Below are 24,394 nucleotides of genomic sequence, written 5' to 3'. Positions count from 1 at the left end.
GCAACTAACCCACTGCTTTCTAGTGAGGCGGTGTCTCCGCCCCCTCAACAAACAGTCCATGTAGCCCTCATACCCCAGACCTGCCCTCAGGGGGTCGTCGTTCTCTGATTTCTGGTACACGCCCTTTTTGGGGCGCTCTGGTTTGTAGTTCATTATCGTTTCCGTCAGTTCCATTCCCTTTATCTGCTCGCTACTTTTCTCCTGGTAGTAGTAGTATATTTCAGTTTAACTTCGCCAAAGAATAAAAATTGTCATCATATCAAGCTTGACTGGTCATAATTGCAAATAAAATCGTGGATGACAACAAAGTGGGAGGAGAGTGGGTGGTGCACAATATTAGGGGACGGGAACGGGGTAGTTAAGTACAATATTAGGGGACGGGAAGGGGGTAGTTGAGCACAATATTAGGGGACGGGAACGGGGTAGTTGAGCACAATATTAGGGGACGGGAACGGGGTAGCTGAGCACAATATTGGGGGACGGGAACGGGGTAGTTGAGCCCAAATTTAGGGGACGGGAACGGGGTAGCTGAGCACAATATTAGGGGACGGGAACGGGGTAGTTGAGCCCAAATTTAGGGGACGGAAACGGGGTAGCTGAGCACAATATTAGGGGACGGGAACGGGGTAGTTGAGCCCAAATTTAGGGGACGGGAACGGGGTAGCTGAGCACAATATTAGGGGACGGGAACGGGGTAGTTGAGTACAATATTAGGGGACGGGAACGGGGTAGTTGAGCACAATATTAGGGGACGGGAACGGGGTAGTTGAGCACAATATTAGGGGACGGGAACGGGGTAGTTGAGCACAATATTAGGGGACGGGAACGGGGTAGTTGAGCACAATATTAGGGGATGGGAATGGGGTAGTTGAGCACAATATTAGGGGACGGGAACGGGGTAGTTGAGCACAATATTATGGGACGGGAACGGGGTAGTTGAGCACAATATTAGGGGACGGGAACGGGGTAGTTGAGCACAATATTGGGGGACGGGAACGGGGTAGCTGAGCTCAATATTAGGGGACGGGAACGGGGTAGTTGAGCACAATATTGGGGGACGGGAACGGGGTAGCAGAGCACAATATTAGGGGACGGGAACGGGACAGTTGAGCACAATATTGGGGGACGGGAACGGGGTAGTTGAGCACAATATTACCTCCCCATTCCTAGCCCAAGAGTACACGTCAGACATGTACGATCTGTCCTTGAAGTAGTCAGTCTGAGGTTTGTCCCTGGTCCGCTTGGTTGTTCGTGGCTCTGGGCTAGTCTTAGGTCCCGGACTAGTCGGTACACTCTGACTCTTCCTCGACTCTGAGAACGGTCTAACTTCCGGTTTGGAGGGTTGTCTGGGGATTGAAACAGAGATTTTTTTAGTTAGATTACAGTGGTTAAGTGGATCACAGTGGTTAGGAGGACCACAGTGGTTAACCCGTTAAGTGGACCACAGTGGTTAAGTGGACCACAGTGGTTAGGTGGACCACAGTGGTTAGGTGGACCACAGTAGTTAGACTATTGTATGAATGAAAGCAGTAGGGTTACTTCGGTTGCATCCGTGAGAGTATTTCCCGTGACTAAAAGTATGCGATTCCATTTGCATTCGAAACTGAATTTTCTTAATAAAATCAGATTTTAAAAACCGATTGCGCCAACTATAATCATTACGCAAATACTTCAGTTCAAAATGTTAAAATGCATATTAAATTCTAAATTTGTAAATTTAAAACGGATCATCGCTAACAGTATACACAACAAAGCCCGTATTTCATAATCCTTACCTCTGAAATATGAATGAGGATTTACGTGAGGAGGATTTTCTGGCGGGAGGGGCTGTTTTTATCTTCCTAACATCAAAACCGGAGAGTGCTGAGTTTCTACCTTTATCCTCCTGCTCTTTTAACTTCCTGTACTCCTAAAATGGAGCATATCAAATCAAAGCTGTCAAATCAGAGCTTTGTTAACAACTTAAAACGAATGGAATGATACTCAATACTGTAGTTAGTTAGCACAAAATGATCACTTAATCACAGGATTCAAAATTGTGAGTAACATTTGAAGGGTACCTTGATAGAGACTGAAATACATTGTGAGCAACATTTGTACCTTGATAGAGACTGGGGGCATGGTGCGCTGTCTGGAGAATGGGGGCATGGTGCGCTCTCTGGAGAATGGTATCATGCTAAGTCGGCTGGAGGGGCAGGATGATACTATCATAGTTTTCTACTACACATTTTTGGGATAAAGACTAATAATTTGACGTTAAGGCAAGTTGGAGATATTAAAGATATGCCAGATTGTGTACTCAATGTGACGAACCAGAAACTGTTTAACAGCTAACCGACAACACTGCCCGTTTGCTCCTAACCAGATTTATAAACTAACAACCACAAAATTGCAATGTTTTGTTTGGAGACTGAACCAATCTGATGCCACATGGACCCAATCTTGGTTGTACGTTCGTCAAAGTTGCTCATATAAAATTAAAATTGTCAAAAATCAAACGAGTATTGAGTCTCAAGTTATCAAGTGTTGTGTGGGAGGAGCAATAATCCGCAGCAGAGAACGGAACAGCCGCTATTTATAAGTATTAGCTGAATTTTCTCACATACGCACCTCTGTTGTCTGTTAATAATCTGTACTGCAATCTGGGCCGTAAAAAGCTGATGATGTGCTATCACAGCTGGATAACAAGCGCGCCGACATTAGAAAGTGCGCTGATAATATCTAGATAACAATAGCGACAATAACAGCAACAACAACAGCGACAATTACAGCGACAATAACTTATCATTTATAGCAACAGTACAAGTAAGAACGTGCTATTGGGGGCCCTGACTAGATACGATGAACACTGCGGTTTAAAACAGATGTAAAACTAAAATAAATATGTGTTTCTCAAGACGAGGATGTATTTGACGCGTGATGATGCTGGTGTTGCATGTCATACTGCATATTGTGTTCGAGCTTGTGTAAATCCGCTGCCTCTATTTAGCAACATGGATCTGTAAATACACGGGAAGATAATATTATTCGTTGCTGGTGTAATTGGTGGTCGTTTATGTTTTTCTGAACTAACTATTGGGAGCACGAGATAAGTCGCGTGACTCGTAAAGATGATCCTGGTTGAACAGAAAAGACTCACATGTGACCTTACCTCGCTTCCTGTTTGACTTTAAACAACTAAACTGGTGATGAAATGTCCAGTATTAGAACCGGCTACTCTGAAACCACCAGTGTTGCACAACCATTTAGTAGGTTTAGTAGTCGATCACGTGATATAGTTGTGAGGACTAAAATATTTATAAATTGTAGCGGAAATCTTAAATATGCTTATTGATTACCAATTGTCCCATCATTAGTTTATTTCGTGATATCATGTCCACAAATTAATTATTTCACGTGTTAAAGTTAAGCTTTAAAACAGTGATACCGATTGTTTTTCCGGTTGTAGAACATGCAGCAAGTAGTAACTAGGGGCAGTAACTAAGCACAAAATATACTGATCACAATGGCTAATTTTAACCATGTTCTCAGAACAAACTAAACTACTTGATAAATAATTTTATGATTATTTTAGAGCTGTTAAAAACGAATTACACAACCTTCTTATATGTAATATTACATGGTTTAGAGTTTAGACAATAGCAATAGTAAACAGGTGAACCATTTCAAGGAAACGGAAAGATACTGAAGGAAAGTGGAAACTAAAGGAAACTGAAGGAAAATTACTATTTCCAAAATCCCACCTCAACAGAAAACAAGAAACATTGAGCTACCAACATAGAAAGGCGACCAATGCTTTCAGTTGTTCAACACAGAGAGCAATCGAATGTAAAAACAAGGACAAGGTATGGGGTTAACACACAGAAGCAAATCATGTCACATATAACTGCATATATTATAACACTCAACAAACACTCAACCAACACTCAACCAACACTCAACCAACACTCAACCAACACTCAACAAACACTCAACCAACAAAATGATTCTTCTGTTATCAATCCACTGACACTCGTGGCAACATTTTAATATGGAGTTAGTAAACGTGAACCTTATCCAATTACGGTAGAAAAATGGTATTTGCTGTTTCCATGACGACTCAGTATATGTATTGCTCAAATGTAACTTGAGACGATTTAGGACATTAATGTAAACTTAGCTAACTCCACACTCCCTTTGTGCAATCAGATTTGAATTTATTTATTTGTATTCAATGCCATTGGGTTTCAAATAGAGACAAGTAAAAAATCCTTCAAATTGAAATATTTGTTGATATGTACTATATAAACATGCTATATAAACATGCTATTGTAAGGCATTTAATATAATTTCGTACTTTTGATATAAGTCTGTAATGGGGATAAAATCCAATACAATGAAACATTTCATCGTGCATCGACTAAAATATGATCAGAAAAACGTGATAGATTTGATATAATGGACTTGGTTCATGTATGAGAAGTTATTAAACCAAAGTAAACTTATTTTTTATCTAACATTCTTCTAAGTTCTTTTGATCGCCAAGACCAGACTTCCACCAGTTACTAAAAGAACTACTAGTAGTGCTGGGTGTTTCAGTAGCCTGTGCCCCCGACGGGCCAGGGATTAGATTCTATAAGAAGAAGAAGTAGTAGAAGAAGAAGTAGTAGAAAAAGTTATATCTCGTTCTTCAATAGCTAGTCTTTTTCAAGGAGAAGAAGAACTATAAGTAGAAAAAGTTATATCTCGTTCTTCAATAGCTAGTCTTTTTCAAGGAGAAGAAGTACTAGAAGTAAAAGAAGAAGTAGCTCATTCTTTAATAACTAGTCTTTTTCCGGGAGAAGAAGAACTAGAAGTAAAAGAAGAAGTAGCTCGTTCTTCAATAGCTAGTCTTTTTCCGGGAGAAGAAGAACTATAAGTAGAAGAAGAAGTAGCTCGTTCTTCAATAGCTAGTCTTTTTCCGGGAGAAGAAGAACTAGAAGTAAAAGAAGAAGTAGCTCGTTCTTCAATAGCTAGTCTTTTTCCGGGAGAAGAAGAACTATAAGTAAAAGAAGAAGTAGCTCGTTCTTCAATAGCTAGTCTTTTTCCGGGAGAAGAAGAACTAGAAGTAAAAGAAGAAGTAGCTCGTTCTTCAATAGCTAGTCTTTTTCCGGGAGAAGAAGAACTAGAAGTAAAAGAAGAAGTAGCTCGTTCTTCAATAGCTAGTCTTTTTCCGGGAGAAGAAGAACTATAAGTAGAAGAAGAAGTAGCTCGTTCTTCAATAGCTAGTCTTTTTCCGGGAGAAGAAGTACTAGAAGTAGAAGAAGAAGTAGCTCGTTCTTCAATAGCTAGTCTTTTTCCGGGAGAAGAAGTACTAGAAGTAAAAGAAGAAGTAGCTCATTCTTTAATAGCTAGTCTTTTTCCGGGAGAAGAAGAAGTACTAGAAGTAGAAGAAGAAGTAGCTCGTTCTTCAATAGCTAGTCTTTTTCCGGGAGAAGAAGTACTAGAAGTAAAAGAAGAAGTAGCTCGTTCTTCAATAGCTAGTCTTTTTCCGGGAGAAGAAGTACTAGAAGTAAAAGAAGAAGTAGCTCATTCTTTAATAGCTAGTCTTTTTCCGGGAGAAGAAGAAGAACTAGAAGTAGAAGAAGAAGTAGCTCGTTCTTCAATAGCTAGTCTTTTTCCGGGAGAAGAAGTACTAGAAGTAGAAGTAGAAGTAGCTCGTTCTTCAATAGCTAGTCTTTTTCCGGGAGAAGAAGTACTAGAAGTAGAAGTAGAAGTAGCTCGTTCTTCAATAGCTAGTCTTTTTCCGGGAGAAGAAGAAGAACTAGAAGTAGAAGAAGAAGTAGCTCGTTCTTCAATAGCTAGTCTTTTTCCGGGAGAAGAAGAACTACTAGTAGTACTACTAGTATATACTTGTCTCCGATCCACAGGTGCCGTATCTACTTGCGCTGCAAGGCAGACCACAATCAAGACTGAGATAAACGATGTTTTCATCATCCTGATAAATATTTTTGTTATTGATATTATTGATCAATCACCGTCAACCAAGGTCAAAATGGAATCGCGGCACGTGCGGAATCGCGATTTTCCCCATTCTCCGCAACAAATCCCGATTTTTGACGTTTGCTGCGACAAATCGCGATTTTGTTAATTCTCCACTACAAATTGTGCATTTTTCTTTAAATCTGAGGACCAAATTTGCGCATTTTCCTTTAAATCCGAAGGCCAAATATCACGTTCTTTAGAAAGTTATAAGTATATGGAACCAATCACATCCACAGCCTTCCGGACTTCAGAAGACCGAAAAATATTTTCAGTTCATAATGATCAGAGTAGCATGAAACATGAACAAAAGTAGTCTTAATACTTTTGCGAACACAATATGGACAAAATCTCATGAGGGTAACCGTAAAGGAAATATTTCTATGAACATAGTGATAGCGAAAAAATTATACAAAGGATGCCACAATGCTGGCAACATGCCGCCACCTCTAAATCGCCCACAAAAAGCCACTGAGCTTCAAAATGTAAAACGATTTAAACCTTACTGGGCCGCGCTCAGCCTGTCATTCCGCCTGTCATTCCGCCAAATCTTTATGTTAATGAACATAATAGCCTGGGGTCCTCAGGTAATTTAAACCCCATTCTGTCCGAAAATGATGATATGCCGTAGGACTATTTGTTCCAGAACCACAATTTGTTCACTTGAAGAACCGTGGAAATTTCTGCGAATTCGCCGCGATTTTTGAGATTTTCGCCGCGCGGCGATTTTGCCTAGTTCTGCTTGTTATGTCACTGCTTGTTATGTCACAGCGCCGCGATTTTTTGGCCTAAATAATCGCGATTTTCTTTTGTCCTTGCCGTCAACATGGCCTGGGTCAGGCCGCGGAATACAAGTGACAAGGAATACAATAAATACATTAATTTCAAATCTTCAGTTACAACAGTAACTGTCTCGCCCCTCTCCATAAATATAATGATAATATTAATACTTATAATGTTCACAAATATAAATGGAATTTGACTATATTAAATCTTTTATTTGATAAACTTTGTTAAATCGCCACTGGAATAGGGTAACCTTGCTCGATGAGTGTAGCTTTGTAGGCAACGGTGCTCAAAGAGTAGTTATAGTAGTACTAGTGTTGAAAAATATTGTAGATGTACGTTTATTTATGGCGCGGAACGTTGGTTACGTGTTACGGCAAGAATCGACGTTTATTGACTCCAAGAACTTTTTACGGTTGTTGAAACATTTGGTGATATACCTGGCGACAATCCTCGAAAGATGTATCTGGCACTCGTAAGTCAGTGATGTAAAGAAATCATTATGATCGAAGATGAGCTTGACTAGGTTTATATCACTATAAGGAAATATGGTGTTATTGGTTGAGTTTGGGGTGCTGTCGCTCGACTTCGATGCCACCATTTTAATCTTATTTAGGATGTTCCGTCTAGCGACAGCGTTAAACTTAATATCACAATGGTTAAACTTAAAGAGATGTTCTTCATTTTCGACAATATGAGCGCTAAAGATAATGTTGGCGTTGCACCATGTGCATATTCGAAATTCACGAGGAGTCTTGTTATATGAATAGAGCCAGAGGAGTCTTGTTATATGAATAGAATTAGAATATCTACCTAATTCAACCTCCAGTCGGTGTGCATTTATGCGGAGTCTGGTGGTATTTACCCTGTCGTTATACCTAATCACGTGATCTAGGTAACAATCTTTCCCAAAGCTTGATTTTAGATTGCGGTAGAAATCTAGTTTCTGAGAAGAGTTAATGTACAAGTTCCAAAACTCTTTGCTCTTTGAAATACGTTTTGATCGATTTTAATATAACTAATGAGCCGTCACTAAGATTATGCAGACGTTGAGTATACTTAATATAATAAGGGTGAGATTGATGCATTCGTAAATCAATGTATAGCGCCCTGAGTCACCCCAGTCGCCCGCATTAGTGGCTTTCCGATTGACTCCTAGGGACCATTTCAGAAAGTGAAGGTGCACTTTTTCAGAGTTGAGCAGGCTAATTTTCTTGAGTATGCGTATGTTCGTTTCGATGTCAGTGTTTGTTTCAATTTCATCGCTGTGGTTTGCTCGTTTTGCGATATGTTTTATAATGGACATAGTCGGTGTGTAAATAGTTGTAGGTTTACAACCTACCACTACCAGGACGCGCGCCGAGTTGGACTCGTCGACGGTCCTAATAATTGGAACAAATATTTTACGAGTATCACCCGTTAAGTAAATACTAAATAGGTGCCCCATATACATACAGGGTGGGCCAAAAGTCAGTACCCATACGTTGGCCTTTATAGCTCAGTCACTGAGTGCCCAATTTAAATATTTCTTTCTGGTATGACTTAGTATCACCACTGGTTCGAGGAATTTGTCAACTCGAAAAATATTCGAGTTCATTTTTTTCAAATGAAGGTTCATTTTTGCATTTATTTGATAGTTTGGATAGTAGGATCAAGCTAAACGTTATTGAATTGTGTTTGGCCATTCGAATTACGTTTGTCCTGAAAGAATTAGAACTGTAGCTTCTCAGATGACCGAGATATGAAGCATAACGAGTTAATTCATTACGTGTGATCAGGTGATTGGTTTACCTAATCACGTGATAAGGTGACCCCGTTAAATATTATGGGGATTGTTAAAGGTGCCCAATTAAGGTGTCGTGTCACGGTGTCACATAATCACCCAGTCAATTTTGTTAACGAGAGACAGAAAATGCTTGATAACTTTGTCATTTCTAATCCGTTTTGCCTCATGTTTTCAGATCATATGCAACATTTAATAATCTACCGTCTCTAAAAAAATTAGACATCTAGCATGTTCGGGGAGAACAATATAAGTGTTTTAATATTGAATGGGCGTGGTCTAAAATATTCGAATTTTCAAAATTTGGTGACGGAATCCTCGAACCAGTAGGTACAGTAAACCATCTGCAAAGCAACAACCCTCAAATAGAAAACACGGCGGAGGTATAAGACCCAACGTTTGCACACTGACTTTTGGCCCACTCTGTATATATATAGTATGTTTTAGTTTTGTACCGTTTTAAGTCACATAGTTTTGTACGTCTTCCTAAGACTTGTTTTCCTTTCCTAGTTTGTAAGTTTGAAGTTATTTTGGATTTGTTAATCGTGCTTTTCATGGCATACATGGCACGCATCGCCTTCTTTTTCAGTTCAGTGCGGGCTTGGGTGAATGATCCTGAGTTATAAATTTCGACTCCTAGTTAGCAGTATGACTCGACCTCCTTAATGATTACGTAATACGTAACATGTTGATTACAGAGGGGGAGGGGGTAAAAATTGCTAAAATAGTGATTACGTAATATTGAATATGTGAACGACCTTTAGGCTTAATGATAAAGCACAAGTATTTAGTCAGTGTAATAAGCGCCAAGTGCGAGCACAGAACGTTTTTTTCTCCGATTTCGATAAATTTGGTACCAAAAGTTGTCTAAAAATGTGAATAAAATAAATCCACCGTGTAGCAATTTTTGCTAAAAATGCTACAAGTACACGGCGCTTGTTCGCCGCGCGTGCTTTTTTCGCGCAAATTTTTAGTTTTTGGCCTTGAACTTTCACATTTTCAGTTATTATCACATAATTATTATGACATCGTAATCAGCTCATCGAGACGAAACTTTTAGTACTAATATTTTAAGATTTAAAGGAAAATTATTTGGTGCTTCAAATATTATAATTTTGGTACCAGAAAATGCGTCTGACATAGTAATATAATATCATTACGATCCTGTAAGAATTATTTCATAATATTTAATATTTTAAGAGTTATAGGCATTTTAAGCAAGAAATTACCCATTTTTCGTCCTTTGTACATTCTTGCAATGCACAGGAGGCCCACATACAGCTCGAAGTTATTTTGCTACACGGTGAATTTGCATCATTCACACTTAGAGGGAACTTTTGGTACCAAATTTATCAAAATCAGAGACAAAAAGTTCTGTGCCAACTCATAGCGCTTATTACATAGACTAATTAGTAAATTATATTAACGAATGTCTTGTAAAACTGCAAATGGCAATATCTTAAATCCTAATATCTTTTATCTTTTAAATCCTAATTGTCCCGAAAAATCATCTTATGGGTGCCTGATCATTAATATTATGTTGAGCTATTAAATAAAAATAAGTACAACAATGCTATTTGATTGACGATGCCAACCCTTCCATAACGTAGCTTTGCAACGATATCGTCAGCGAATATTAACAATTAACAATTAAGCGAAGCAAGCATGATAATGCGCGTCGAAGCGACGACGTCCTCCTACGGTACGGCTACACTCGACAGCATGCTATTACTATTAGTATTATCAATTCAGAGCAGTCTGTAACTCTAACAATTGTTAAAACTTCAATCTAACGAAAAGAGGAGTAATGATCAATATGAATAACGTTGATGTGAAGAATCGATTTCCATTAAAAATGTTGGAGCACTAGCACTGTGGCTGATATGAGGGCAAAAGGGGAACAGTAATAACACCAGCATTCTTAATCTTATTTTTCATTCGAACACAATTATGGATGATCAATGATGATTAATCAATCTATACTGGACTGTCACGTGACTTCTTTTGACACGTTCTCTAGATGGCCCTGAATCACTATTCGAAACCTTGTATCACGCGCGTCGTGACCCCCATCGTTAGTTCACTAAACTTAAAGAGTTTCTACGATACAGGGGGAGCCGCGCACTCGTGCGCGGCGGGTCACCCTAACCCTATAATTTGATTCCAACCCTAACCTTAACCAAATTCCTAACTGAAGAACATCCTGAACCCTAACGAGAAATTATACCAACTTCCTTATATGGTCATTTGACCAAAACCCATAATCATGGGTTAGGTAGGGTGGACTGCTGCCAGTGTCTCTCTTTCCCAAACAAAAAGCAATGATATCAATTTGAATGACCGTTATCAAATGCAAAATGATACCGAGAATGAAATCGGTCGCGCTCGCTTTTCCCATTCATTTACAATTGAAATAGATTACATGTTATAAATCGAAACTCTTAAATTTGATCCTTCGAACAAAATAAAAAATAAAAATAAATAAAAATAAATCGAAACTTATTACAATTCGTAAGCCATCAAATATCATCTCTTTTTGATTATAATGTCAGGGTACTTTACAAAGCCGAAATGTAAACTCATAACATTAACTTCATTAATATTATTATTAATAAGGAGGTGATTTCAACGATTTCGAAATTTTTCCTTTAAAAACATTTCCTTGTGTTTAGGTAAGCATATCGGTCGATCACTGACTGAATATTCCACTTTATACCCATTCAAGTTGGCATTAAATTCATATATAATGACATTGAACTGTCGTGGCAAAGCAGAATTTGTTCAAAATCACGAATGAGCAAAATTTGAACCTTTCGCACGTGCAATCCTTGAGCGGAAGTTGCGTGCGCATTCAATGACAATATCGAATCACCGTAAATTTTTGCATGATGGTGTTTTATATACCTTACAAGACATTTTTGTGGCGGACCAATTTGCGACGACCGAAATTTTGGCGGTCCGAAAATATGGCGAAATTGAACAAAAACCGTCACATTTCGGACGTCACAGAAAATAAGGGTATTTTTCATCATTTTGTTTTCTGACACAAAGGAAATTCAAAATTTTCTAAAAATCGGTAAAATCATGTTGAAACAAAATGAAACTTATAAATCGATTTCTTCGAACTTCCTCTAAGGGGTCCGGCTCGACTCTTTCAGTTTCACTTATTTAGTTTGGTATTAAATTGTTTATCTTGACTTAGTCTCTTATAAGACGTTTATGTTAGCACATAAATGTAATTTATTGTAAATTTAAAACGTATTACTTGACATTAAATTCATCATGGAATATTGTGTTTATTTGTCCCACCATCATATCACTAACTTTTCAGGAACAAAATGAATCGATGAAGCCACAATTATTGGAATAAGCTAAAAATAATGCGAAGGATTCTATTACGACGACCGAAATTTTGGCGGTCCGAAAATATGGCGAAATTTCGGGAAAACCGTCGCATTTCGTACGTTATAAAAATGTCTTGTAAGGTATAGTTTGATAAGCATGAAAAGTTTCACAGTATTTCAAGAAGAACTGTAATCACAACGGCACTCCAAAGTTGGCAGAAATTGGTGAAAACAGCAATTTTCAGTGATTTTAGCAATTTTCTATCAATTTGGGCGTGGCCCCACGTGTACAAATTTTCGATTTTTAACTTTAAAACTAGCCTATGACACAATTTAGACCTTTAGGAAGCAAAATTGAGCTCCACAATCCAAGGGATGGTGCAACACCAGAGAATACTAGAACGTAAAATTAGCGTTTTTATAAAATTATTCTTTTAAAAAGCACTAACTTCAATAGCAAATATCTTTATGAAGGAGCAAGCTAGAAAAACTTTCCGGTAGATTTTCAGAATGTAGTAGTGTAACAGCAATACTAAGGTAATGGGACTACTGCGTATTGCTGTTACACTACTACAGAAATAATCCCGATAACACTCGACCTCTGCCTGATCCAGAGGATATCACCATTTTACCTTCACACAGACATCGAACGCTGTACGAAGATGACGATCAGACCTCATTATTTTAGATTTTCAGAATGCTTAAACAATTATCTAACTTCAATACGTCCTCAAATTTTGAATAAAATTACTCCTTAATGGCGTAAAATCGATTTGAAAAAGGATTACTTTGTGAAAAATCAAGTTTTAAAAATGGTTAACTTGATGACGTCATCAAGTGGTGATGATGACGTTGAATTACTTTTTAACATAATGTAAACTAAAGTATAAACAATTATCTTCAAGACCTGTGGTCCGAAATGGCTGTATCTTTAAAGCTTCTGAATCTACGGACACCTAAATATACCTTATCGGACCTTATTTGGACGGACATTACTTGAACGCTGTAGGCCCTAGCGTTCATCTTAATGTCCGTTCAAATAAAGTCCGTTCAATTAATGTCCGTCCAAGTTAAAGTCCGTTGAAATTGTTTCAAAAATTTTTTCATTTCGAACTTTTTGTCCAGAATATGACAACTTTGAGAACTTTATTGTGCCGTAAGTTAACGATGGAAAGGTTCTCCTTGGTCTGCCGGAGGCACAGAAAACTTTACTAGTATATGATATTTTCAAGGGTCACTTGGCGGAAAAAGGTCAACGAAATTATGGCACTCAACAACATAGTTCATGAACTAGTCCTCCAACTAGTCCCCGCCAACATGACAAACTTGTTCCAGCCTCTAGATATTAGTATTACATTAAATCGTGTTTCCAAGGACATTGCCCGACGTTGTTATAGTTCATATTACTCGGGGGCGGTAATGAAACAGTGCTAGGAAAGCTCCACGTGATGTTAAGGTTAACCTTAAGTTGTCTAAGATAAAACCACTTCACGCCGAATGGCTAGTAAAAGTTAACACTGAAATGCAGGACCGGGGTAGTTTGATAAAAAAGGTTTCCATAAACTTAAAGCTATAAATCACTGATGCTTTAAGCATGGACTATTTCATGCACGAAAACCCATTTGATGAAGATGATATGTGATATTAGACACTGATCAAGTACACATACTTTAACATTTTTACTGCTTAATGACTGCTTTTCTTACTTACTGTATAAAAAATGGATTTAAAAATCATTTGCTGAAATTTAAAAAACGTCAAAAAAAAATTGAAAAAATTCGGATTTTTGATGGTTTTGAATGCCTTCGAGTATTCATATTAATGTCCGTTCATAATTATGTCCGTTCATGTAATGTCCGTCCAAATAAGGTCCGATAAGGTAGCCTATAATTGACTGGCAAAGCGTCTATCCCTGAATATCACAGTGCTGGCAAGCACGACCGTTGCATTTATTGTGGGTATACTATGTACCCCATTTACTATTATACCCCCTTTACTATTATACCCCCTTTACTATTACACCCCCTCTACTATTATACCCCCTTTGGTACACGTTACAAGCCTCTTTCGTGTATGTGTCAAAAGTTACTGGCTGGCGGTGTTACTAGAGGTGGTTTAATTTAAACAGACGGCTTGATCTCGAGCGCGACATAAAGTTTAAGATTTGCACGCGTGTGGCGTGGCGCATTCCACTTTCCAAACAGCTAGCTCGTGATGCACAATTCAGCCAATCTAAATCAGACGACAGAAATCTGCAAAGTTAAAGTTGCAAACTTTTGATCGGCCCAAAATGACACTTTTCTGGAGATTTTAAGATAACTCAAAATCTACGTTGTACGTCGTTTTAAATTTATTTTTTTAGATAACTCTACACTGAGTTAAATCATCATCCAAGGTTCTCTAGTTGGCCCTGAAGTCTGAACGATCCTGGCCTAATCGAAACCGTAGCCCTCTAATCTGATCCCAACCCAATCCATAATGTAAAACAAAAGCATATATGCTGCAGAAACCCTAACAGTAACCCTAACGAGATGCGAGAAATTATACCACCTTCTTTATACGGTCATATCTGATATCACGCGTGATATCCCGCCAGGGGAGCATTTTATGTTTATAGGGCCTCAGGGGGTGATTCGGAATCAGCGTCCGAAAATACATCGATTTAAGTTCGTTTCTGGTTTCGCAACTGTCGGGGGCTATATTTGATAAAAATCTCGAAGATGGAAGGTAAATTGATTCAGCACGCAGGATTGTGCTTTAGAAAGCAAAATCATAGAATGCAAGATCGAAGAATGCAAGATCGAATTAGTTAATGTAAGAAGCAGAGCAACGAAGTCAAAAGTAGAGCAACGATATCGAAGCACGAAGGGTTGACATCGTCAATCAACTTAATAACGTTCGGTCGACGCGAAAGAAATATTTGCTTCATTCAGAGGGAGCATAAAGAAAACATTTCAACTATGCGACTCATAAATAATATTCCAATCCGGATTTTACAGTTACACGAGAACCACCGAGATAAGAAGCCGAGAAGGCTTGATGGAGAATGTAACATCATATGAATGATGTCCCAGAGGTAATACTCCGAGTGTTGTCTCTAAACTGACTTGTTTCAGTGATGCTCGAATTGATTCCCTCTCCCGGCCTCATTAAATGACTACTAGTCTAGCTAGTACAAGCTAAACATAAAGACAAGGTGCTGTTCTCTTGTGTATAGTGCCGTTCTCCATGCGGTTCGGCTTTGTATTACAGATTCTCTATGGCAAGCTGATCGAGAATAGAAGACTTCAAGTCTCCGTCGTACCCCGTTTTATCGATTCGCATCTACCTGGATAAAATAGCTTATAATGTTAGAACACAGTTCATCTCGAATATCCTGTAGAGATGCTTTATCACAGCCTGCCCCATTCACGGGAACCCTTACATCTACTGCAGTACCATGGTGGACAGCATAGCTCACTTAAGCATAGTGGACCTCTTTAGTCTGTGACGTAAAGCTAACCGGACCAGGAATAAACATCATTGCAATGCTTAGGGGATGCAACTAGGACTTACAACATTTAACGATTTACTCGAACTTTTGATTCATTTTTTAGCTCGACGTTACACGGTTTCAATTCAGGACATTCCCAGGCTGCTTTTAAAGCGATTAACAGCACCAGTTTTAACTCCAGGTTCGTTCTGAACATCTCAGACCAACTCAACTCACTAGGTTTTCTCATCGAGTAGAACTCCGTTCCAGGACATGACTGAGTATACGGTAAAGAACTAGCGGACGAATTTGCTAGGAACAATCAATCCAACAAAATCCCCATAGGACCAGAAACCTTCCTCCCTATTAGGCCACTCTCAGTGACAAAGGAACATTCCACTTGTGATGTTCCTCCACATATATAAATACAGGAACTTTAATTTTTCTGGAACTCACATCAGATGGCTAACATGGTCGCTTTCAGGATAGGTAACAACCCACTAGTTTATTTTCAGAACGTGGCAAACAATGTCAAAGTCGAGACGCAAGATTATGAACACTTTTCAGGAGAAGCAAAACATCCCAGCACCCCCTCTGCAGTCTGCAAGTGCATCCCGATCATAATAAGGATACCTTTACAACAGTAAACTACAACCATATCTTCAAATTTGAGGAACAGTCGACAAGACTGGATAGGGATAACCCTTTTGGGTAACCTCCTAGGATTCTTCACCAGGAACTTTCGCTAAATCCCATACTAGGAACTCAATCTAGGCCCATCTCCGCATAGAGACATATCTCCCAGGCTTTGACCTTGCTCGGAAGTCCCTTGTCTGCCCGCAGAAGTACTACAACAGAAGTGGGTTTGCTCCGAGACAGGTAGTGACAGCTTCAAGACTCCAGAGGTCTGTTGCATTGATATTTATTATTCTATGATTTCGTATATACTTTGGGAGTCCTGGAATGCAGCTAGCAGAAGTTGCATTCTGTGGGCACGGCGAGAAGGCCTCCCCTTTTAAGTAAGAGGCCAGAAACCGTTGACCAGAACAGAGAGAGAGAGTTAGTTATACGTACATAGCTTCAGAATGTACAGGGTGTTTACGATACATCGGAACGGATTAATTCATGAAGGAGTAACCAGCTATCGAACGAGACATATTTATGTTCAACATAATTCTGGTGACCTAAGGGGTTGTTCACATATTACGTAATCAATATTTTAGCAATTTTTACCCCCTCCCCCCTTCCGTAATCAACCGTAATCAAGACCCAACCCCCCCCCTCCTGACAACAATATTACATAATCATGGCCTGACCCCCCCCCCCCCCCCCCCCCTTTGACTTTTTTTCCTAGAAAACACTTTTCTCTACGTTTCATGCTACCCTGATCATGCTATCTACCCTAATCATGATGAGCCGAAATCATTGTTATGATATCCGGCCAAGCACCTTCTAAACTACTTACTACTATATATTATTATACTTGTAGGTTTACAACCTACCAGAACGCGCGACAGTAATATACGGAACAGATATTTTACGAGTATCACCCGTTAATTAGTATTACTAGTAGGGTACCCGTCCTCCGGACGGCAATAATTCTTTACTTTTATTGACACCACGTTTTCGCTCTTTAAATTTACTGTGTCGAATTTAAAGACAGCATTTTCAAATATTAGAATTAGCATTAGAACCAAATTTACACAGCAATACGATATAAATAGTAAATAATTTAAATTGTCTATTATTATTGTCTTAATAACGAATGGTGTCAAGAGTTAGAAACTGAAATCATTATTACCTATTTAAATTGCGTTTTTGACACCACTTGGGGATCCAAATTTTGGGCTCTAAAACTCCTATTTCTTGGCCAATTTTTTATTTTTTCATACTGATTTGGAGGCCATTAAAGCATTTGACCCAGTAAAAAAATTTTCAGCTGTATTTCTTTTACGGTTTTTGCGGAAAGTCACGTTAAAGTTGATGCCGTGGTGTCAGTAAAATGGCACGGAACCCTTCATCCATATAATTATATATCGTCTCGCTTTATATATAGTAAGATAGCCGGATATTTAAATATTGTCGAATTGTTATTATTCTAGAGGGTAAAAAAGAAAATTTTGACTACGTAATCAACGACTGAAAGCCCCCCCCCCCCCCCCCGTAATCAACCGTAAGCATTTGGAAACCCCCCTCCCCCTCGGCTGATTACGTAATATGTTCCATTAAATTGCATCCATTTATATACCTAGTACTACTTACTAGGTATATTAAATATTGATAAGTTTATAGTAGATCGATAAAGTCATAATATAAATATATAAAATACCAATAAGCAAAAATTTACGGTGATTCAATATTGTGATTGTATGTGCACTCAATACAACGTCCGCTCCAAGTTTGCACGTGAAATTAATCGTAAGCCGTGAATGAATGGGAAAAGCGAGCGACCAATTTCATTGATCAATTTTCGGTATCATGTTGCATTTGCGGACGTTTATTCAAATTAATATCATTTCCTTTTGTTTGGGAAAGAGAGACACCATGTCACTGACAGCGGTCCAAACTCCACTCTACCCATGGTTATGGTTTAAGGTTTTGGTCAAATATACTTCACGACAATCTCTTGTAAAAAAATGGTTCCAGAAAACCCACTTCCTGATACATAAGTATAAACTATTTCTTATTCCTGTCATCTTTGACATTAAATTAAAACTTAAAATATGCTTGCTAAACGACCTCCGATGAGTCTTAATGCCTGGAAAAACAGTAAAGGGGTTAGGGGGTATAACTATTATAGTTGCTCTAACCAGAGCCCTATCACTTGCGCGACCGCCGCAGTACGCGTATACACATGGCTATGTGAGGTATAATAGTATAGGCCATAGGGGGTAAATAGTATTATATATATATAGCGAGTACAAATACAATGGCGGCGTTCGTGCTTGCAAGCACTGTGATAAGTGCATATATCATGATTCTGAACACATTGCAAAAGATTTGATCTCGATTCATGAAGTTTGAAAGAAGTCACTGCAATAAACGCAAGTTGGGGAGTGTGCTTTCTGTGGAGATATAACCTGCGCCTTTGCCTTTATAAAAGTACCGAGGCGCCATCTTAGGGGGGCACCAAATCGTCGTTTGAATATAGGACAATTTGGACAAAATTAACGATCTCGGGCTATAAGGCTGTAATATAATTTTAATGGCCAAGTTTGATGGAGTACATTCTAAAAATGTTACAGTAACATTCTTACATTTCTTGTGCATTGCGGATTGTGGTACAACTACCGGGATAAGATATAACGTACTCTAGAATCCAAATCTATAAAGTGCAGTACGCAGTGAGTAACTGGGGCGCCATGGGTAGTTAGGAGTAGCAAATGAGCGAATTAAACACGTACTGTTTTATCTTATTTTTTAAACTTGTGGTGTATTTAAATTTAAAAACGCTGAATAATGTACTGTAGACAAATTAAACCCATTCATGACAAAAGTCAACACATTTCGCTAAAAACAATCTGAGTTGGAAGTTAGTCTAATTTCTCGCTATTGTTAGGGCTTTAGCTATAGCATATTAGACCAGGGATTAGAAATTACGTTAGGGGCAGGTCAGAGTAAACGTTTAGGGATCTGTAAGTGTAATCTGTACACTTACAGTCACTCAAGGCCATCTTGATCTAGAGAACTTGTTTAACTAAGTCACGTGATAGTCGAGTGTAGATTAATCATCATCCCTCGTGTCCATATTCGTGAGTATCATGAAATTGAAATCCGCCCTAGTATTCACTGTCCACGCTTTTAGTTTTCGGAAAGTATTACTATTAACTGAGGACCTCCGGCTTTTTCTGTTCATAAACCGATTGAAGAATGTCATTCCGCCGCATCTTCAATAAAGATGCGGCGGAATGACAGGATGAGCTTCACCCAGTAAGGAAAATAGCAGTACCACTACCACCACCCTTGTGCCCTTCACCGTCAAGTCCATTTTTATAACCGCGTTATAGAGGAGGAATATTGTATTTATCAAATGAGGGAAATCTCCCCGTTTTTTTTGCTATACAAATAATCTCGGGCTTTAATTCTAATAACCGAGTTTGATGGAGTACATTCTAAGAATGTTAAGTAACATTCTTACATTTCTTGTACATTGTGCTATATGATATAGTATATCCAATTTGACCAAAACCCATAATCATGGGTAGAGTGGACCGCTGCCAGTGTCTCTCTTTCCCAAACAAAAGGCAATGATATCAATTTGAATGACCGTTATCAAATGCAAAATGATACCGAGAATGAAATCGGTCGCTCGCTTTTCCCACTCATTCATGGCTTACGAATTGTAATAAGTTTCGATTTATAAAATGTAATCTATTTCAATTGTAAATGAATGGGAAAAGCGAGCGACCGATTTCATTCTCGGTATCATTTTGCATTTGATAACGGTCATTCAAACTGATATCATTGCCTTTTGTTTGGGAAAGAGAGACACTGGCAGCGGTCCACTCTACCCATGATTATGGGTTTTGGTCAAATATCATCTCTTTTTGATTATAATGTCAGGGTACTTTACAAAGCCGAAATGTAAACTCATAACTTCATACATATTAATAAGGAGGTGATTTCAACGATTTCGAAATTTTTCCTTTAAAAACATTTCCTTGTGTTTAGGTAAGCATATCGGTCGATCACTGATACCACTTTATACTCATTCAAGTTGGCATTAAATTCATATATAATGACATTGAACTGTCGTGGCAAAGCAGAATTTGTTCAAAATCACGAATGAGCAAAATTTTCACCTTTCGCACGTGCAAACCTTGAGCGGAAGTTGCGTGCGCATCCAATATTGAATCACCGTAAATTTTTGCATGTTGGTGTTTTATATATAGTTTGATAAGCATGAAAAGTTTCAAAGTATTTCAAGAAGAACTGTAATCACAACGGCACTCCAAAGTTGACGAAAATTGGTGAAAACAGCAATTTTCAGTGATTTTAGCAATTTTCTATCAATTTGGGCGTGGCCCCACGTGTGCAATTTTTCGATTTTCAACTTTAAAACTAGCCTATGACACAATTTAGACCTTTAGGAAGCAAAATTGAGCTCCACAACTCAAGGGATGGTGGAACACCAGAGAATACTAGAACGTAAAATTAACGTTTTTATAAAATTATTCTTTAAAAAAGCACTAACTTCAATAGCGAATATCTTTATGAAGGAGCAAGCTAGAAAAACTGTCCGGTAGATTTTCAGAATGCTTAAACAATTATCTAACTTCAATATGTCCTCAAATTTTGAATAAAATTACTCCTTAATGGTGTAAAATCGATTTGAAAAATGATTACTTTGTGAAAAATCAAGTTTTAAAAATGGTTAACTTGATGACGTCATCAAGTGGTGATGATGACGTTGAATTACTTTTTAACATAATGTAAACTAAAGTATAAACAATTATCTTCAAGACCTGTGGTCCGAAATGGCTGTATCTTTAAAGCTTCTGAATCTACGGACACCTAAATATAGCCTATAATTGACTGGCAAAGCGTCTATCCCTGAATATATATATGTATATATATATTTGACCAAAACCCATAATCATGGGTAGAGTGTACCGCTGCCAGTGTCTCTCTTTTCCAAACAAAAGGAAATGATATTAATTTGAGGAACAGTCCGCTAATGCAAATTGATACCGAGAATGAAATCGGTCGCTCGCTTTTTCAAATCAATAAGCTTTATTACAATTCGTAAGCCGTGATCGAATGGAAAAAGCGAGCGACCGATTTCATTCTCGGTATCAATTTGCATTAGCGGACTGTTCCTCAAATTAATATCATTTCCTTTTGTTTGGAAAAGAGAGACACTGGCAGCGGTACACTCTACCCATGATTATGGGTTTTGGTCAAATATCATCTCTTTTTGATTATAATGTCAGGATAATTTACACAGCTAGTCGAAACTTCATTAACAAGGAGGTAATTTCGACGATTTCGAAATTCTGCCTTTGAAAACGTTTCCTTGTGTTTAGTTAGGTATTTCTGTCGATAACCGACTGAATATGGCACTTTTTACTCATTCAAGTTGGCATTAAATTCATATATAATGCCATTTAAATATCGTGGAAAGCAGAATATATTCGAAATCACGAATGAGCAAATTTCTCACCTTTCGCACGTGCAAACTTTGAGCGGACGTCGCGTGCGCATACAATATTGAATCACCGTAAATTTTTGCATAGTGGTATTTAATATATAGTTTGATAAGCATGCAAAGTTTCAGAAGATTTCAAAAAGAACTTGGATCACAGCGGGACTCCAAAGTTGATAAAAATCGTGAAAATCAAAATTTTTAGCGATTTTAGCGATTTTAAATGAATTTGGGCGTGTCCCCACGTGTGCAACTTTTCGATTTTTAACTTTAAAACTAGCCTATAACACAATTTACACCTTTAAGAAGCAAAATTGAGCTCCACAACCCAAGGGATGGCCCAACACCAGAGAATACTAATTCACAACTTTTGTGTTTTTATAAAATTATTCTTCAAAAAAGCACTAACTTCAATAGCAAATATCTTTATGAAGGAGCAAGGTAGGAAACTATTCCGGTAGATTTTCGGAATGCTTGAACAATTATCTAAGATGAAAATGTCCTCAGATTTTGAATAAAATTACTTCTTAATAGTGTAAAATCGATTTAAAAAGTTGTTACTTTGTCAAAAGTCAAGTTTTAAAAACACTTAACTTGATGACGTCATCAAGTGATGATGATGACGTTAAATTATTTTTCAATACAATGTAAACTAAAGCTTAAACAATTATCTTTAAAACCTGTGGTTCGAAATGACTGTATCGTTTATACTTTTGAATCTACGGACACTTAAATGTAGGCTACAATTGACTGCAAAAAGCGTCTATACATACATATATATCTTCACGACAATCTGTTGTAAAACAGGGGTTCCAGAAAACCCACTTCCCGATACTCCTGAAACATGACATTTTTTTTACAGTCGATTTGGACAAGGTCTAGACGCCCTGCAAAGTTTCAGATCTCTAACTCAATTTTAACATGGTTTTTAAGGCACCTGAATATGGCGATTTTGGGTTTTTTACCTAATTTCGTATAACATGCTGGCGCGTATTTTGCGCAAATTTCTTAAAAACCTCCATACAACTATTTCTTATTCCTGTCATCTTCAACATTGAATTAGAATGTTTTGAACTTAAATGTACCTGCTGAACTACTTTCGATGAGTCTTAATGCCTGGAAAACAATAAAGGGGATATAATCGTATAGGGGGTAAATAGTGTTGTGAATATAAGGGCGACGGTAATGCTTGCCAGCATTGTGATGTATGTATATATCACGACAATCTGTCGTAAAACAGGGGTTCTAGAAAACCCATTTCCCGATGCTCCTGAAACTTGAAACTTTTTTTACAGTCGATTAGGTCAACGTCTAGACGCCCTGCAAAGTTTCAGATCTATAACTCAATTTTAACATGGTTTTTAAGGCACCTGAATATGGCGATTTTGGGTTTTTTACCGAATTTCGTATAACAGTGCTGGCGAGTATTTTATGCAAATTTTTTAAAAATCTCAACATAACTATTTTTTATTCCTGTCATCTTTGACATCAAATTAGAATGTTTTGAACTAAAAATAAATCTGCTGAACGACTTCCGATGAGTCTTAATGTCTGAAAAACTCCTGCCGGAGGCGGCGGCCTTCGGCCGCCGCCTCCGGCCGGAGTGCACGCTTCGCGTGCACGAAAGAGGCTTCTGACGTGTACCAAAGGGGTTACAATAGTAAAGGGGGTATAGTAGTAAAGGGGGTACAATAGTAAAGGGGGTACATAGTATACCCCCAATAAAGACACCGCTCGTGCTTGCCAGCACTGTGATGCGGATTGTGGTACAACTACCGGGATAAAATATAACGTACTCTAGAATCCAAATCTATAAAGTGCAGTACGCAGTGAGTAACTGGGGCGTCATGGGTAGTAAGCAGTATAGCAAATGAGCGAATTCAGAAATAAAAATAAAGAATGTGACCCTATTATCTCAGGCCCTTTTGACAGAGTATTGTGAAAGTGAGGTTGCACATGCTAAGCAGGAAATCGTTGCGAGTCTAGCTAACTTCGCCTACAACCCAGTAAACCATGAACACCTGCAGAAACTAAATGTTGTAGACCTGTTCTTGGACCTGACAGATGATGAATACTTTATTTTACGTAGGTAAATTTTGTTATCTGGTTTTGTGTGGCACGTTTAATAATTACACTGTCTTAATTACGTGTGATTAATGTTAATTTTTATTAGCTTAACGTTAGAACATAAATAAAAGAAACGACAAAAATAAAAAGGATAGAATTTTTTATTGAAGGGGATTTTAAACTGTAAAGTGTAAACTTTATTGGCTTATTGGCCTCATGGAACAATATCCAATGCAAACTTATACCTAAAATGTAACTCAGTAAAGCTAGGCTATCAGATCGTGTCCCTAAAGCAAGGTGGAAGCTCCTAGGTCATATCTTGCGTAGTGCTGATGACTCCCCCGCTCAAGGTTGTTAAATACCTATTAGGAGGGAATACGTATTGGAATACGAATACGTATTAATCCTCGAAAATTGACGTATTACGAAAAGGTGTGGCTTGAAGTTGAAATTGATCGCGGACGGTCTTTAAATTCTGAACATCAAAATCATTAAATATGTATTAATATGTAATTGATAATTTCGCAAAAAATGTTAGCTTATCGGATTATCCATGAAATTTGATTACAAATTTAAGTTATCCCTTATCAATGATAAGGGTGGCGCGCAGCTGTAATGTTAAATTTTGACAAATCAGCGTATTATACGGCGTATTATGGCGTATTCGTGGACGTATTTAACAATCCATAGAAATTACCGTATTACGGCGTATTACGACGTATTCTTTATTAGAACCGAATACGTCGTATTCTTTCACGAAAATTTGACGTATTTAACAACCTTGACGCCACTGGTGT

General features: G+C 38.1%; 1 protein-coding gene and 1 long non-coding RNA gene across 7 annotated transcripts in view; both read right to left on the bottom strand.

The window, feature by feature from the left end:
* The window catches only part of LOC134820051 (uncharacterized), a 51,131-nt gene that overhangs the window by 1,122 nt on the left and 25,615 nt on the right, over positions 1–24,394 (bottom strand). For 2 of the 6 annotated variants that reach the window (XM_063830237.1, XM_063830246.1), the window contains exons 1-5: positions 2,611–2,772; positions 2,101–2,220; positions 1,776–1,909; positions 1,157–1,346; positions 10–201 (exon numbers count right to left, since the gene is read on the bottom strand). In XM_063830237.1, coding sequence (XP_063686307.1) covers positions 10–201; positions 1,157–1,346; positions 1,776–1,909; positions 2,101–2,211 — 627 coding nt within the window. In that variant the 5' untranslated portion in view covers positions 2,212–2,220; positions 2,611–2,772. Of the gene's footprint in view, positions 1–9; positions 202–1,156; positions 1,347–1,775; positions 1,910–2,100; positions 2,221–2,610; positions 2,773–3,151; positions 3,214–24,394 lie in introns of those variants that run through there. The other 4 variants (XM_063830288.1, XM_063830268.1, XM_063830278.1 and 1 more) reach the window with 4 other exon arrangements.
* Positions 4,252–5,956, bottom strand: LOC134820070 (uncharacterized). The gene is made up of 2 exons (XR_010160845.1): positions 5,847–5,956; positions 4,252–5,804 (listed from the first exon to the last, which is right to left on the bottom strand). It is a non-coding gene; the product is annotated as an uncharacterized LOC134820070 (long non-coding RNA).

Source organism: Bolinopsis microptera, chromosome 1, assembly GCF_026151205.1.
Source record: "Bolinopsis microptera isolate Bmic1 chromosome 1, MBARI_Bmic_1.0, whole genome shotgun sequence".
In the NCBI taxonomy this organism is placed as follows: domain Eukaryota; kingdom Metazoa; phylum Ctenophora; class Tentaculata; order Lobata; family Bolinopsidae; genus Bolinopsis; species Bolinopsis microptera.
Note: the sequence above shows the minus strand (reverse complement) of the source record. Positions and strands in the feature narration are given on the sequence as shown.